The sequence below is a fragment of the Dipodomys ordii genome, unplaced genomic scaffold (assembly GCF_000151885.1).
Source record: "Dipodomys ordii isolate 6190 unplaced genomic scaffold, Dord_2.0 Scaffold87, whole genome shotgun sequence".
NCBI lineage: Eukaryota > Metazoa > Chordata > Mammalia > Rodentia > Heteromyidae > Dipodomys > Dipodomys ordii.
The window spans coordinates 3,402,868-3,420,905 of NW_012267303.1; the positions used below are offsets into that span (position 1 = coordinate 3,402,868).

General features: G+C 42.9%; 1 protein-coding gene across 1 annotated transcript in view; it reads left to right on the forward strand.

Moving 5' to 3' along the window:
- Nucleotides 1–1,473: 1,473 nt before the first annotated feature.
- Mov10l1 (Mov10 RISC complex RNA helicase like 1) overlaps nt 1,474–18,038 on the forward strand; it is a 71,887-nt gene continuing 55,322 nt past the window's right edge. The window contains exons 1-4 of the mRNA XM_013025725.1: nt 1,474–1,653; nt 10,248–10,410; nt 16,079–16,191; nt 16,722–16,906. Coding sequence (XP_012881179.1) covers nt 1,528–1,653; nt 10,248–10,410; nt 16,079–16,191; nt 16,722–16,906 — 587 coding nt within the window. The 5' untranslated portion in view covers nt 1,474–1,527. The remainder of the gene's footprint in view (nt 1,654–10,247; nt 10,411–16,078; nt 16,192–16,721; nt 16,907–18,038) is intronic.

Below are 18,038 nucleotides of genomic sequence, written 5' to 3' on the forward strand. Positions count from 1 at the left end.
CGCGCCTGGCCGGGATCAGGGGGGGACCTCAGGGGCCGCAGGGGGACCCGAGGGGCCATGCCTGGCCGGGACGTGGGGGGACCTGAGGGGCTGCGGGGGGACCCCAGGGGCCGCGCCTGGCTGGGCCGCGGGGGGACCCCAGGGGCCATTTCTGGCGGGGACGCGGGGCTCACTCGGCTCACGCTTTGCCTGTGTTCCAGTGCCCTGAGCTTAACAGTACTTGGTCCCCACACTTCTCCAGGCTGCCTACATAGCTGGTTTCTCCTTGTTCCTCCTGCTTGGCAGAGAACGGAGAGCGATGGTGCCCGGCCTCTGTTGCTTTCCCCACCCTTTGGAGGGTAGAACAGCGGCACGCCCAAGGCTCACACCTGTAATCTTACTCAGAAGGCTGAGATCTCAGGATCTCTGTTCAAAGCCAGCAGGACCAGTTCTTGAGACTCTTATCTACAGTGAACCCGCACAAAAGAAAAGAAAAAGCCAGAAGGGGAGCGGTGGCTCAAGTAGTAGAGTAGTAGCCTTGAGCAAAAGAGCTCATGGATAGTGTGCAGGCCCTGTGTTCAAGTCCTGCTATTGGCAATACATAAGATAGATCAAGATTGATAGCTGATAGAATAAGCAAGCAAGCAAGCCAGCCAGCTCCACAATCAAAGCCATCAGATAGCATTAGAAATGGAGTTAGCTGTTAAAGACCATTTGTGGGCATATGTGCCAATGCCTGTAGCCCGCTATACTCGGTGATAATGGCTTCATTGGCTCTCATTTCAGTAACTGCTTTGAGCTCTAGTTTTGTGCAGCACTAAGATTACAGGACTGTCACACAACCTGGGTACCCAGGGGTTCTTTTGTGAAAAGTCAAAGAACAGGTGCAGAAGGACTCAAAGATAGTGGTTACAGTTACAGTTTGTGGATGATTTAGGGTCTACACTGCTCCTGGGCCAGGCACCCCCTCCCATGCCCTCAGCCTTGTGTGTGAAGTCTTATTCTCCTGAAGTGCAGCAGCAATACACATCGAGGTCTCCCAGAAGTTTATAAAGTAATTTGTAGGACTGTACTGTCAGCCATTCGAAAGTCTTGTAGGTTGCTGTGTAAGCTGTCACTTGGCCCTCCCAACAAGCTTCTGTGTAGTGACAGTAACTTTTTCTATGTTACAGATGAGAACTAACATAGAACTGTCAAAGACTAATCCCAGGATTATACATGACAAAGAGCTAGGAATCAAATCCAGGCAATTTGCTCTGGAGTTAGTGCTTTCGCAACCACACCCACCACCTATGACCTCAGAACATGGTCCTGTGCCTCAAAAACCCACAGCCCAACCACTCAGTGACAAGATCTGGGTCTCAATGTAGCCCATTGGGTTCCTGTTCCTCCTGGAGACCCATGCTTTGTTTTGTCTCTCTCTGGTAGAGCTCACTTTGGCGTGGCTTGCTCTTATGGCCAATGTAACCACTTTAATGATCTGTCTTAGGTGATATCAGATTGAAAACTGTGCAGGGTGTTGTGACAAGATACTGCAGCGATTATGGCATGATTGACGATTTGATCTACTTCTCCAACGATGCTGTGACTAGCAAAGTGCTTCTGAATGTTGGACAAGAAGTTATTGCAGTTGTGGAAGAAAATAAAGTGTCAAATGGACTGAAAGCAATCAGGGTGAGTTAGATCATACAGGAATAGTCTTCACCATGTATCTATACCTTTGCTAGCCTCTGAGACATGCCCTTGTCTAGGGGAGAGAGAGTGCAGTAGACCTGTGAAGGAGGCTTTTGTTCTTTATAATAAAAATAGTCATTTACAAAAAAAGTCATTGCCGGATGCTCACACCTGTACACCTAGCTACTTAGGAGGCTGAGATCTGAGGATCACAGTTCAAAGCCAGCCCCAGCAGGAAAGTCCATGAGACTCTTATCTCCAATAACCACTAGAAAACTGGAAGTGGCGCTGTGGCTCAAGTGGTAGAGCGCTCGCCTTGAGCTGAAGAGCACAGGGACAACGCCCAAGCCCAGAGTTCAAGCCCCACGACGGACCAAAAAAAAAGTCATTTACATCTGTCAAACATTATAGAAACATAATTCAGAAAGTGAAGGTTGCTTATATATGTTTGTCATGGAAAATACTTTTTAGCTGTTCTTTATTCTAGTGTTTTTTCAAAAAATATTAATAATACCTGAATTGTGAAATGGTAACCCTCTGTACAATATCTTAATAACAATAAAACTATATATTTAAAATATTAACAATTATTGAAACTATACCATCTGATTTGCAAAGGCACTTTTTCTTTATCATAAAAAAATAGGGTTTGTTTTTTTGGCCAGTGTTACATTCCTGTAATCCTTGTTACTCAGGAGACCTGGAGGATCACAAGCCAGTCTAGGCAGAAAAGTCTATGAGGCTCCATCTCCAGTTAAGCAGAAAAACACTGGACTGGAGAAATGGCTCAAGTGGTACAGTACCACCTGGTAGTATCACCCTAAAAAGGGCAGGTTTTTTTTTGTAGTATGAACTCTTTAAAGTATAATTGTTAAATCAGTATACAGATTTTTTTTAACAGTTTAATGGTCATTAGATCAACATCCAGTAATAGTGTACTAGTTTACACTCTCAGGAGCAGAATGAGAGAGTGTCTCTTTTCTAGTGTGGGCATGATTATGGCTATTATTGAGTTTGGAAATATCTGCCACCCTAACAAGTAAAAGGTGATCATATTTTTTTTGCTATGAGCTGTCTTTCATCCTTTGTATGTGTCTGTGTGTGGGGTGTGTGTATGTATGCATGCATTAATGCGTGTGCATGCGCACCAGTCCTGGGGCATGAACTCAGAGCCTCACTCAGCTTTTTGACTCACAGCTGGCTCTCTACCACTTCAGCCACACCTCCAGGCCTGACTTTTTTCTGGCTAGTTGGAGATAAGTCTTAGATTTTTGTCTGTCCAGCTGGCTTTGAACTTCAGTCCTCAGATTTCAACCTTCTAACTAGCTAGACTTACAGGCATGAGCCACCAATGCCCAGCAACTTTTTTCTCACTAATGCTTACGTATTGGTAAAATTAGAGTTGTTTTTTTTTGTCGTTGTTGTTGCTGGGTGTTTTTGTTTTTTGTTTTTTGGTGTGTGTATTGGAAGTCCTAGGGCTTGAGTTCAGGGCCTGGACACTGCCAGGAAACTTTTTTTTTTTTTTTGCCAGCCCTGGGCTTGAACTCAGGATCTGGGTGCTGTCTCTGAGCTTTTTCACCTCTAGGCTAATGCACTACATTTGAGCCACAGCTCTACTTCTGGCTTTTTTTTTCTTTTGGTGGTTGATTGGATATGAATCTCATGGGAACTTTTCAGCCTGGGCTGGCTTTGAACCATGATCCTCAGATCTCAGCCTTCTGAGTAGCTAGGATTACAGGTATAAATCATTGTCATCCAGCAACTTACAATTTTTTTTTTTGCGGTTGTGGGGTTTGAACTCAGGGCCTGGGCACTGTCTGAGCTCTTTTGCTCAAGGCTAGCACTCTACCACTTTGAGCCACAACACCACTTCTGGTTTTCTGGTGATACCCAGCTACTTTAATAGTTTTTTGTTTTGTTTTTTGGCCAGTCCTGGGCTTGTACTCAGGGTCCGGGCACTATCCCTGAGCTTCTTTTGCTCAAGGCTAGCACTCTACCACTTGAGCCACAGTGCCACTTCCAGCTTTTTCTGCTTATGTTGTACTGAGGAATCAAACCCAGGGTTTTATGCATGCTAGGCAAATACTCTACCACTAAGCCACATTCCTAGCCCCTATAGTTTTTAAAAATGTAGTTGTATATATGTTATCTTTTCTATGTGGATTTTTTGACAGTACTTAGGATTAGAACTCAGAGCCTCATACTTGATAGCAGGCACTCTACCACTTGAGCTATCTTCCAGCGCATTTTTATGCTGGTTATGTTCATAGTAGGGTCTCAGTTGATGCCTAGGCTAGCCTTGGCTGTTGGCCTTTGACTTGTGCTTCTCCATGTTGCTAGGGATGGCAGGCTTACAGCGCTGTACCCAGTCATAGGTTAAGAAAGGTCTCTCAAACTTTTATGCCTAGGCTGGCTTCAAACCACAGTCCCTTGATATCTGCCTTCCAAGTAACTAGAATTATAGGCTTGAGCCATGTCTGGCTCCACATGTATTTTTAAATTTTAATGTTATTATAAAGATGATATACATGAGTCAGGTTTATGGGTAAATTTCCTTTGTAAATTTCTCCTTTTGTCTTCAGTTACTTCCCTCTCTTCCAGTCCCTCCCTCCTGACTCCACCTACAAGTTGTATAGTTTACTTTCATCTGTGTCCAGTGAGCTCCACTGCTGCACTTTTTTTTTTAACCCTTTTTCCCTTGAGTTGTGTACCTGACTCCACAACCTCCTGAAGATATCCATGTAAATATACCATACATAAAGAAAGACAGAAGCCGGGCACTGGTGGCTCATACCTGTAATCCTAGCTACTCAGGAGGCTGAGATCTGAGGATCGTGGTTCAAAGCCAGCCCAGACAGGAAAGTCTGTGAGACTTTTATTGCCAATTAACCACCAGAAAACTGGAAGTGGCACTGTGGCTCAAGTAGTAAAATGCTAACCTTGAGCTGAAGAGTTGAGAGACAGCACCCAAGCCCAGAGTTCAAGCCCCGTGACCGATCCCCCTCCCCCGAAAAAAGAAAAACAAAATCATCAACAAAATAAAAAAATGATAAAGAGGTCTCTTGTTTCCATATATTAGAGTTCATTTTGATAGATATAGTATATAAATGTAAAGAGGCACAAAGGCATTGCTTCTTTGTGTTTCTCTCCTGAGTCTCTTCTTTTGGTTTCACTGTATATGCGTATCTAGAATCCTGTGTAACTTATCATATCCTGGTGTATTAGATCTAATTTCTACATATCAGAACATGTGTTGATTGACTCTGAGCTTGGCTTAACCCACTCAACATGATTTGTTTTAGTTCTATCCATTTCCCTGTAAATGACATCATTTTATTTTCTAAAGGCTGTATAAAATTCCATTGTATAAAAGTACCACATTTTTTGGATCCACTCATCTATTATGAGGCATCTGGGTTGTTTCCATATCTTGGCTATTGTGAATAGTGTAGAAATGAACACAGATGAGCAGGTGTTTATCATTTCCTGGCTCATGATGATCAGGATAGATGCCCAGGAGTAGTATGGCTGGATCATAGGGAAGGTCTATATTTAGTTTTTTGAGGAACCTCCAGACTCTTGTCCAGAGTGGTCAAACTAATTTACATTCCCATCAACAGTGCAGTAAAGTTCCTTTTCCTCCTCATTTCTGCCATCATTTGTTATTGGGATTCACAATGTTGGCCAATCTAACTAGATGAGATGGAATCTCAGAGTTGTTTTGATTTGCATTTCCTTTTCCATGTGTATTTTGACTCCTTGGACTTGTTCCACTTCTCATTACAAATGCTTATTTTCCTTTGAAAGTTATTTGTTGTTGACATCTAAGTATTTAATCTGTCTGGCATGTACTGTGGTACATAGACTGAGAGTTGGAGCTAGGTATTATGCGTGTGCGTGCATGTGCACGTGTGTGTGTGTGTGTGTGTGCGTGTGCTCATGCATGCGTGTGTGTGCATGTTGGTCCTGGGGCTTGAACTCAGAGCCTGAGTTTTTTGCTCAAGGCTCATGTTCCACCACTTGAGCTACAGCTTCACTTTTGGCTTTCTAGTGGTTAATTGGAAATAGGAGACTCAGGGACTTTCCTGCCTGGGCTGGCTTTGAACTGCAGTCCTCAGAATTCAGCCTCTTGCGTAGCTAGGATTTTAGACAGGAGCCACCAGCATCTGGCTAGACATTTCTTTTCTAATGGTTAGTAAGTTACCCTGCTTAGGAGTCTACTTTGGCAAGTCTCTTTGTATGCATCTGCATTCTTCAGACAGAGCTGTGCTCCTGGTACTGGTCTTATGAGCCCCAGCAGGTGGCCCACTCGTTGTCATACGTGGTAGGCAGGTTTCTTTTTGTTGCCCTTATTTATAAATGGATTGTTCTGGCTGTTCACATGTTATGAATGAATTTTATAATCTTCACTATTATTAAGCTTCTACTCTGACTTGCTTTGGTTGGTACTGGGTTTGTGAATACCACATAGGATTATTGACATTTAGTCATTGTAGAAACTTCTCCAACCATAAAAATTATGTCTATCCACTTACTCAAGGTTTGTTTTTTATTTACAGTTTAGAGGTTTTTCTCATGAGGGCTACACATGCCTTGTTATGGTTTTATTTGCAAGAATTTTTTTGTTCCTTTATGATTATAATTTTATATGGCACTTTGAAATTAATCTTTTTCTTACTACAAAGTAAAGCTATTGATTTCTAATAACATTTGGAAACTGGAAATTATTGAGCTTGTAACTACATTTTTAGTACTTGGGTTTGAACTCAAGGCTTGTTCTTGCTAGGCAGGTGTTCTGCCACTAAACTGCTTTTCTGGCCCTTTATTGTGCTGGTTATTATTTTTTTTTTTTTGGGTCCAGTCATGGGGCCTGAACTCTGGGCCTGGGCGCTGTCCCTCAGCTCTTCAGCTCAAGGCTAGCACTCTACCACTTGAGCCATAGCGCCACTTCCGGCTTTTTTCTTATGTGGTGCTGAGGAATTGAACCCAGGGCCTCAGGCATGCAAGGCAAGCGCTCTACCACTGAGCCATCTTCCCAGCTCCAAGAAGTAGTTTTTTGTTTTTTGTTTTTTTTTTTTTTGGTCGGCCCTGGGGCTTGAACTCTGGGCCTGGGCGCTGTCCCTCAGCTCTTCAGCTCAAGGCGAACGCTCTACCACTTGAGCTATAGCGCCACTTCCTGTGCTGGTTATTTTTGAGATAGGGTCTCCTTTCCTATCCAGGCATGCACCTGGACTTTGATTCACCTATTTTAGGCTTAGCTGGGATGATAGATGCAATCTGCCATGTCCAGCTTTTTCTGTTGAGACTTGGAATCTCAGGAATGTCTCTAGGCTGAGCTGGAACCATGATCCTCCTGATCTGAGCCTCCCACAAAGGTAGGATGACTGATGTGTATCATTACACCCCACTAAGGATTGAGAGAGTCTTGTGAACCTTTCTGCTCAGGTTGTGCTTAAACTAGCCTTGAACTGTGATTTTCCAGTTCTCAACTTCCCAAGTAGTCTAGGACTACAGGAAAGACCTCAGTTTTATCTTTTTTTTTTTTTTTAAGGCTTGAGCTCTATGTGCCTCTGATCACATAAAATAATATATATCAAATGAACTCTAGGAAATGGAATTAGGATTTTTTTCTTGGTTGTTTTTTTTTGTTTGTTCATTTATCTGTCTTTTGGAGTTTAAGGGAAAGCACAGAAATTGAGGGACAAAGGGTGAAAAAATGCAGCATTGGTCCTCACTAGACAATACATTGAAAATAAACTATAAAACTTGAGGGGGGTACTGGATGGAAAAACGGAGTAAGGAAAAGGGTGACCAAAAACAAATGTATTCTTTACCTGCCTTATGTAACTGTAACCCCTCTGTACATAACCTTTATAATAACAATAAAAAGGATTTTTTTTTGGTCAGTCATGGGTCTTGAACTCTGGGCCTAAACACTGTCCCTCAGCTCTTCAGCTCAAGGCTAGTGTTCTACTACTTGAGTCACTGCACCACTTCTGGTTTTCTGAGTGGTTTAGTGGAGATAAGAGTCTCACGGACTTTCCTGCCTGGGCTGGCTTTGAACCTCGATCCTCAGATCTCAGCCTCCTGAGTAATTAGTATTACAGGCATGAGCCACTGGCACCCAGCTTAAAATAAATGATTTTTAAAAGAACACTAATTTGTTCTAAAAAAAATAAGGCTTGAGCTATACTTTGTTGCTGTTATAGTTGGTAAGTGCCATCTGAAGGCTTGTCTGATATTTTTGTTTTTTGTTTTTAGCAATATTGGAGTTTAAACTCAGAGTCTAAACCTTGCTACGCAGGTGATCTACTACTTGAATGATGCCCCAGAGCTGTTTTTTTGGTGTTTTGATACAGGCTCTCACTGTGTAGCATTAGCTAAAGATATTCCTGCCTCAGCTTCCTATGGATTAGGATTATAGATGGGTACCACACCTGTAATTCCAGCACTTGTGAGGCTGAAGCATGAGTATTGTTGAGTGCAAGACCAGCCTGCACTATATACTGAAGCCCTGTGTCAGAATAATAATAATAAGGATCGGGGTATGGCCCAAGTAGTAGAGCATCTTCCTAGTAAGTGTGAGGCATGAGGTCAAACCCCAGTACTACCAACCAAAAATGTAATACATATAAAAATAATTCAGATTCTAAAATTACATTAAATGCATTAACTACCAGCAGGATGTGAAGGTGTGGTTGCTTAAATCTATTAAAACTAAATTTCAATGACTAAAACTAAAAATGCAAAAAGAAAACCCCTAAACTTGGAAATTAGCTCCACAGATTCATGATCAGTTTGCTAATATTTTGTGTGCTAAATGTAGCTAGTAATTGCCAAGTAAGGCAAATACAGGATATTCCTATTGTCTCAGAAAGCCCTGTGCAGCCCTGGCATGGGTGCTGTGCTGTGAAAAGCAGCACATCTCCCTGTGCTACTCACCCACATTTCGCTGTGCTTCAGTCTGGGGCATCCAACTTATTGACGGGTATCTTTCCATTTGTTTGGGTCTATTTTTTCCTTCATCAGTAGTTAATAGTTTTTAGTGTACAAATCTTACATCTCTTTGGTTAAATTGATTCCTAGGTATTCTGTATCTTTTGCTTTTTTGATACACCAGATTTTACATGAAGGTGCTAAAGATTCCATATGCCAAAAGCCTCCAAATCAAAGGCAATAAATGAGTTTGGTTGAGTAGCAGGATACAAAATAAGCATACAAAAACTAGTTTTATTTCTGTGTGCTTCCAGGAAAAAAATCTGGAAAGGAAATTGAGCCTCAAAAAGAACAGAATGAGCCAGATGCCAGTGACTTATACCTGTAATTTTATCTACTCAGGAGACTGAGATTAGATCACAGTTCAAAGCTAGCCTGAGCAGGAAAGTTTCTGAGAATCTTATCTCAACTACCAGAAAGCTGTTAAGTGGAGTTATGGCTCAGATGGTAGAACGCTAGCCTTGAGCACAAAAGCTTAGGGACATTGCCTAGGTCCCAAGTTCAAGCACCAGTACTGGCACAAAGTCTGTGAGATCATTATCTCCAATTAAACAGAAAAATGTTGGATTGGAAGCATGATTCAAGTGATAAGAGCACCCATTAGTCATGAAAGAGAGGTGAGAGCCATGAGGCCCTGGGTTCAAGCCATAGTACTGGCATACTCATATACACATGAACACAGACACACACACGTGCACACACACACATGTAGGCTTGGTATAGTGACATGTATCTATAATCCCAGCACTCAAGAGGGAGAGTATGAAGATAATCATGAGTCTAAGGTGTCTAGCCTGAGCCCCAAGCCATCTATGAACAGATATTAATTTTACTTCTTTTCTAATTTAGATGTCTTCTTTTTTTTTCCTGATTGCTTTCATGTAGACTTCTAGTACAATGTAGAAGTGGTAAGAGTGGGCATCCTTGCTTTGTACCTTAACCTAAGGGAAATGCTTTCTATCAACATTGGGTTGATGTGCATTTGTGGTCTTTTCCTAGTTTATTCCTTTATTCTTAGTTTATTGAGTATTGTAATTGTGAAGGGGTGTTTAACTTTGTCATGCTTTTCCTGCATCAAATGATATGATCAGTGATCATTTTCTTCATCTTATCAATTTATTGACTTGAGTTTCATATATTTTGAACCACTTTTGGCAATCTGGGACAAATCCCACTTGATTACAGTGTCTAGTATATCTTCACATAATTGCCTCACTCTGCTTGCCAATATTTTGTTGATTTTTGCATTGGTATTCATAACAGATTACTAATAGGGCCTGTGTTCCCCAAAATGTATGAGTTGAAATTAATTCCCCAAGGTGATAATACTGGTATGTGAGGTCTCTCTGGGTTTATTGGGCCATGAAGGCAGAGCTCTGATGAATAGGATTCATGCCCATATGAAAGAGACCCCAGAGAGGTCCCTCATCCTTGGAGAGGAAGGATGTGAATCAAAGTAGTTCCTACCCAGACCCCAAATCTGCCACCCTTTGATCTTGGGCTTCCCAGCCCAAATGACTAAGAGGGATATGGGCCTGTAGTTTCCTTTTCTTACTCTTCTTATATAGCGGGTTAAAGAATGATTTGTTTTCTTGCAGGTGGAAGCTGTGTCTGATAAATGGGAAGATGACAGCAAAAACCAGGATCAAGGGCTGACAGACTCCAGCCCCCGTGCGCTGATTGGCTGTGTGACTTCCTTGATGGAAGGCGCTGGCTACATCAATCAGACCACATACTTCTCTCTGGAGAGTGTGTGTGAAGGTAGCCAGATGTTTCTTTTTCACATTTTAAATTAGGGTTTATGTTTTGTGAAGGACGACTTTTGTTGTTGTTGTTGTTGGTCGTGGGGCTTGAACTCGGCCTGAGCGCTGACCCTCAGCTCTTCAGCTCAAGTGAGCGCTTTACCACTTGGGCTACAGCGCACTTCCAGTTTTCTGTTGGTTTATTGGAGATAAGAGTCTCACAGACTTTCCTGCCCGAGTTGGCTTTGAACCATGATCCTCAGATCTCAGTCTCCTGAGTAGCTAGGATTACAGGCGTGAGCTACTGGGGTACCTGGCTGTAAAGGACTTCTTAATGTTTAAGATAGCTATGTATTGATTGAAAGAATCAGGTTGAATGCCTGCCTCTGTAGGTGTTCCTTTGCAATTGGCTCAGAGGTTCACTGTTTAAATTCACATTTTCATTTGTGAATAGTCACTAGGGTCTGAGTAGTTGTCCTGTCCATAAGATTGCTGAGTTATGATCTCATCTGAAAGTAGTACATTAGTCCAAGAGCACTTTTTTTTTTCCAGCCCTGGGCTTGAACTCAGGGCCTGAGCACTGTCCTTGAGCTGTTTTTGCTCAAGGCTAGCACTCTTACCACTTGAGCCACAGTGCCACTTCTGGCTTTTTCTGTTTATGTGGTCCTGAGGAGTTGAACCCAGGGCTTCATGCATGCTAGGCAAGCATCCTATTACTAAGCCACCTTCCCAGCCCTAAGAACACTCCTAAATACTTCACGCATTTTAAAATAGGGCTTGGGATTACCTTATACCTTTCTTTTTCTTTCTTTTTTTTTTTTTTGCCAGTCCTGGGCTTGAACTCTGGGCCTGGGTGCTGTCCATTAGCTATTCAGCTCAAGGCTAGAGTTCTACCACTTGAGCCATAGTTCCACTTCCAGCTTTTTTTTTTTTTTCCTGTTTATGTGGTGCTTGAGGAATGGAACCCCGGGCCTCATGCATGTAAGCCAAGCACTCTACCACTGAGCCAACTTCCCAGCCCTACCTTATACCTTTCTATAAGTGTGTATCTGCTTTTAAACACATTTGTTTTCAGCTGACTTAAAGGTTTTCTTTCTTTGTTTTTTCTTTTTGTCATTCATGGGGCTTGAACTTTGGGCCTGGACGCTATCTTTAGCCTAAGGCTAGCACTCGACCACTTGAGCCACAGTGCCACTTCAGGTTTTCTGGTGGTTTATTGGAGATAAGAGTCTTATGGATTTTGCTGCCTGGCCTGGCTTTGAACCCTGATCCTCAGATCTCAACTTTGTGAATAGCTAGGATTACAGGCATGAGCCACTGGCACCCGGCTTGTTTTTTAATTTTTTAATCATTTTTATAAAGGTGATATACAGATGTACTACAGTTAGATAAGTCAGGAAAATAGTACTTGTTGTTGTTCTTCTTCTTGTAGGCTTGAACTCATGGTCTGGGTGCTGTCCCTGGGCTCTTTTTCTCAAGGATAGCATCCTACCATTTTGAGCCATAGCACCACTTCCAGATTTCTGGTGGTTAATTGGAGATAGGAATAAAGTTTCATGGACTTTTCTGCCTGGGCTGGCTTTGAAGCACGATCCTCAGATCTCAGCTTTCTGTGTAGCTAGGATTACAGTCCACCAACATCCAGCTTAAAGTTTTATTTATATGAATAATGATTTTGTTGATGTCATTCGTAAGGTTAATTAAACAGCTGTTTGCTGTGTTCTTGCTTCCTATGGTGGTGAGTATAGAACTAGACAGTGGAGAAGAAGATCAGAGAGAACTCTTCATCCATGGAAAAAATATGTATAGCGCAGACAGGGAGGGAATGGGAAGCGCTGCTGGGGGAGGTGCTTTCTGAGCTGCTCAGCACTGTGCTACATGTTAAAAGATGAATAGGAGCAGGGTTTCCTGTTGCTTTAAGCATAGTCAGCTGCTATGTGGCCAGGGGAACAGGGATAGTTGGCGTGGCCCTTGATCTTGATTGCTAGACCTGGGATTTTGAAATCTGTCCTATCAAGGAAACACTTAATTCTGCAGAAAGTTGCATGCATTTATGTGGGCCCCTCACACATGAGCAGAAAGGCATTCTCAGGACAGATGGGAGTTGTTCTGAGTTGGAGAAGATAAGAATGTTTCTGACGATACTGACAGGAGGTGTAGACAAGAAGGTTTACCTGGAAGAGTAAAGAAAAGCTCAGACTGAGGGATTTCCTCTTACTGAAAAACTCAACTTAGGCACAGTAGATTGCTCTCAAGGCTATGTTATACTCAGAGATGTGAAAATTGCTGTTAAAATGTATTGACCATATTAAAAGAACATTCATGTGAGAAAAACGCATGAAAACAGGAATCTGAAGCAGATGTCAGAACATTTCTGCGAAGATCTAGGGAATACAGAATTGGCTGCCTGAGGCTTCTTTGGAGGTTTATCCTCTGTGGATGAGTAGCACTGTGTGGCTGAGAGTCACCACAGATAGCCTGAGAGGTCATGGCTTTGCTCATAAAACTTTGATAAGCTAGACCTAAAGGTGAAACAAGGAAGAATTGGTCTGTTTTTAATTTCCTTCCTGAAGAGTCAGAAGATACTTACTTTCTCCCAACATTAACTCACCAAATACTAGCGCCTTACTATGACAGGCACTGCTTCACAGGATTCCCATGTTGATGTCCTGTCCTATGTCCTTATGGATGTAGAGAAAACTCAGGCTGAAGAAGATGCTGTCCTCTATCACCCCATTCCTCCCACACAGGCTGGAGATGGAGACCTGCAAGGCTGCATGACCATTGCTGGAACTGTGCAGACAAAAGTGCACGTCTCAATACTTGCCATGCTGGCCTGGCGGAGCCAGTAAGACTGGCTACAAGCAGCATGCCTGGAAGCTTAGGCTCTGTGAGGGGCTGCCTTGGTGGCCACTGTCTCTCCCTCAATGCCGTCATGGCCCAGCTCATGCCTCCACCCCATCCTGGTACAAACTCAGCACTTCCTAGTACTTCCTCATTGCTGATATTTTTCTGGAAAAAAATCTTTCAGTATCCTAATTTCTTAAAATAATTGCCTGAGTAATTCATCAAAGTTGCATTTGTCCTTTTAATATCTTTATAAACTCAAACAAATTGCCGACTATCTCTTTTTTGTGTGTGCAGGCCCTGGGACTTGAACTCAGTGCTTAGGCGCTCTCTTTGAGCTTTTGTGCTCAAGGCTAGCACTCTACCACTTGAGCCACAGTTCCACTTCTGGCTTTCTTGGTAATTAGTTGGAGATGAAAGTCTGACAAAGGAGCTGCGTGCTGATAGATCATGCTGGAGCTAGAGCTCATCTCAGCAGGCTGAGATCTGAGGATCCTGGTTCAAAGCCACCCAGGGCGGTAAAGTCCTTGAGACTATTATTTGCAGTTAACCACCAAAAATAAACGGAAATGGAGCTGTGGCTCAAACTGATAGAGTGCTAGGCTTGAGTACAAAAGTTCAGGGATAGTACATAGGCACTGAGTTCAAGTCCCATGACCTGTCATAAAAAAGTCTTATGGAAGCTGAGTGCTGGTGGCTCACACCTATAATCCTAGCTATTCAGGAGGCTGAGATCTGAGGATCGCAGTTCAAAGCCAGCCTGTGCAGGAAAGTCCATGAGACTCTCTCCAATAAAAACCACTAGAAAACCGGAAGTAGCACTGTGGCTCAAGCGGTAGAGCACTAGCCTTGAGCTGGAACTGAGAGACAGTGCCCAGGCCCAGATTTCAAGCCCCATGACAGACCAAAAAAAAAAAAAATGTCTTATGGGCTTTCCTGCAAGGGCTGGCTTCAAACCATGAACCTCAGATCTCAGTCTCCTCAGCAGCTAGGATTATTATCATCCATAATCTGGCTCCCAGCTAGACTGACTGATTATTTTTGAACATGTAGGTTTACTCAGTTTCATTGATCCTATTAGAAAATACCAGCCAGGCTCATGTCTGTAATCCTAGCTGCTCAGAAGACTGAAATCTGAGGATCAAGGTTGGAAGCCAGGCTTGAGCAGGAAAGTCCTTATGACACTTATTTCCAGTTCACCACCAAAGAGCCAGTAGTAGAGCTATGGCTCAAGTGGTAGAGCACTAGTTTTGAGCACAAAAGCTCAGGGACAGTGCTTAGGTTTTGAGGTCAAGCCACAAAATCAGCGCATGCACTCACACGCGCGCACACACACACACACACACACACACCAGCTAAATTAAAAGTAGTGGCTTACTTAGCAAGCTTTGAGGCCCTGAGTTTACCAAAGTTCTTCAAAATAATAACATATATATATATATATATATATATATATATATCACTTAAACAAGGAAGTCTGTTGGGTTGCTATTTCTTACAAGGAAGGATACAGGGAGTGTGATGGCAATTGATTGGAATATAGCAATAACATATTCAGAAATGTAACAAATCCTTTCTACATAACTGTTAAAAGCAAAAAATGTTTTTCTTTAAAGTCAGATGCTGGTAACTCAGACTTAAAACCTTAGCTGCTCAGGAGGCTGAGACCCTGAGGATTGTGGTTCAAAGTCAGCTTGGAGAGTAGTTGTGAGACTGTATCTCCAAAATAATGAGAAAAAGCAGGTCTGGAAAGCATGATTCAAGTAGTAGAGCACCAGGTGAGCAAGTAAGCCAATCGAGCATGAGGCTCTGAGTTTAATACTGCCAAAATAAAAAGTAACGGGCTTCATTGAAGGATTTTTCACACAAGTTGTATATTCTCAGGTCCAATCACAGAACATCACATAAACTCTGTATTATGCGTCCAGTACTGGCATCCAGTTTTGTTTTGTTTTGTTTTTATCATTCCTCCATTGCTTTTATGGCTATTTATAATCTCTGTTCTCAATGACTGCAGTGTGTAAAATGTATCAAAAACTAACAATGTTGGCTCAATGTTTATTAAATACTTCCTTCCCAGCCTATTAAATACTTTTGGTTTAGCATTTCTGATCAAAATAGAACCAAAATAGAAAGGGCTAACTTTAAAAAAAAAAAAAAGCTGGACTGCCCAGCAAGCTCAAAACCCAGAGTTCAAATTCCAGTACTACCAAAAAAGAAAAACCATCACAGGATCCCGTGCTGTTTTACAAAGAGCTCTTAGAGGTGTGAGCATTTGGAAGGTTCAGATGGTAAGGGCCCCAAAGAGAGCCAGCAGTGTCTGTTGTCCTGTGACCTTTAGCTTATTATTCCTTTGGTCTTGGGAGTTTTATGGTTCAGTTTATGGTGGAGTCAGGAGAAGGCGATGGCTGTCTGCTACTCATTTCTCTGGCATACCTCTATTAGTTGAGCTGACAGCTCCACCTGTGCCTACACCTGCTGGATCCTGGAAGTTTCCACCAAAGGACTCCAGCTCTTCTCACTTTATCACGGTTGTTGGTTCCTTGGGGGGTGTTTTTTTTCAGGGGTGGTATGTTTTGTGGGGACCTATGGATAATATGCTGAATAGGCGATTGGTGTGGGAGTACCTCTCTCCTGTATGCTACAGATTCTGTCTTAAAACTTTGCTTTTTTAACCAGGATCCATTTAGAAGAGAATTGAGGGTGACAAACTTGTTTCTGACAGAAGTAGAGTGTATTATTAAAATACTCCAGTAGAACAGAAATGCTCTCAGTTTATAACCTCCTCAGCGTGTACTGGATACATGAGTACCACTAAAACCTTTCCTTGGCCATTTCAGGTTTTCAGCCATGCAAAGGAGACTGGGTGGAGGCTCAATACTGGATACGCCCAGGAACGTGGAGCAGCGAGGCTGTCTCAGTGAAGCCACTGAGGTACAAGCGCGTTGACAAGGTAATGTGCTAGTGAATGGCTCCTCACATGCTTCTGCACGCTTGGCTGCAAGCAGTTACTTTCATGGCCCTGATCTTGGAGGTGCTGAGAACTGTACTAGGATAAAGCTCAGTCTTGGCATGTGTCCCTAAGGAGGTATAGGCAACTCAGTATATTCAGATAAGGAAGGTCTAAGTTACAGTGGGTATATTAAAGTATTTTAAGGACCAAACACAGATGACTAGGGTTTGAGGTAATGAGGTGAGAGGGATGTGTGACTGGGCTTCCTTGTAAGCTAGTATGATGAGGGGAGGGGGATGGGAATGAGGAAGTACTGAGTTTGTAACAGGGTGAGGTGGAGGCATGAGCTGACCCATGAGCATTAAGGGAGAGACAGTGGCCACCAAGGCAGCCCCTCACAGAGCCTAAGCTTCCAGTCATGCTGCTTGTACTCAAGTTTACTGGCTCCACCAGGCCAGCATGGCAAGTGTTGAGACATGCACTTTTGTCTGCACAGTTCCAGCAGTGGTCATTCAGCCCTACCCTTGCAGGTCTCCATCTCCAGCCTGTGTGGGAGGAATGGGGTGATAGAGGACAGCATCTTCTTCAGCCTGGACTCCCTGAAGTTGCCTGAGGGGTACACGCCGCGGAGACATGACATTGTCAGCGCTGTGGTGGTGGAGAGCAGCCAGTCCTGCTATGTCTGGAGAGCACTTTGCATGACTCCTGTGAAAAGGTGGTAATGAGAAAGGGTTGCTTTGGGAGGTAAAAGTGGCTGCCTAGCAAGCATGAAGCCCTAGTACTGTACAGCTCCAAAACAAGGTCTGACTTTAGAGTACTTTGAAGAGTCATAGTCAAGTGCTGTGTAGTGCTTCCATTCACAGGCTGTAAATGCTGATCTGTAAGACCATATTGCCTAATAACATTGCAGCCTGCTCAAGTCTGTAAGTGCACTGTGGTGTTCACACAAGACAGAATCACTTAAGGACACATTTCTCAGGACATAGCTCTGTTGTTTGTATATGTGTGGTTGTGTGTGTGTGTGCACATGTGCATGATGGCCCTGGGCTTAAACTCAGGTCCTGCACGTTACTTCTGGGCTTTTTTATTTTTTTTTACTGAAGGTGTTGTTCTACCACTTGAGCCATAGTTCTATTTCTGGCTTTTTTAGGTTAATTGGAGATAAGACTCTCAGACTTTTCTACCCAGACTGGTTTTTGGCCTTGATCCTCAGATCTCATCTTCCTTAGTAGCTAATACTACAGGTGTGAGGCTCTGGTACTCGGCCAAGACTGTATTTTAATAAGCCAGCATACAAGACGTGTCAAGTCCTGTGTTGACTGGTGAAGAAGAACATGCCTTCTAGAGGGTAGCTTCATAGTTAAAGTGAGCTCAATCCTTATTCTTTTTTTTTTTGGTCCTGTTGTGGGGTCTGAACTCTGGGCCTGCGCGCTGTCCCTCAGCTCTACCACTTGAGCCACAGCGCTACTTCCGGTTTTTTTCTTTTTTGCTTATGTGGTGCTGAGGAATCGAACCCAGGGCCTCATGCATGCAAGGCAAGCATTCTACCACTGAGCCACCTTCCCAGCCCAATCCTTATTCTTTTAAAAAATGTTTATCGTTATTTTAATTGTTACTAGAAAGGTGATGTGCAGAGGGCTTACAGTTACATAAGTCAGGTAAAGAGTACATTCCTTTTTGGACATTGTTACCCTTTTCCTCTTTCCCAGTTTTTCTCTCCCGTCCTTACACACAAGTTATGTAGTTCATAGTATCTGCTGAGTACCACTGCTACATTTGTTTCCCATCCATTTCTGTGCCTTTCCCTTACACTTAACCCTTATTCTTTTTTTCTTCTTCTTCTGCCT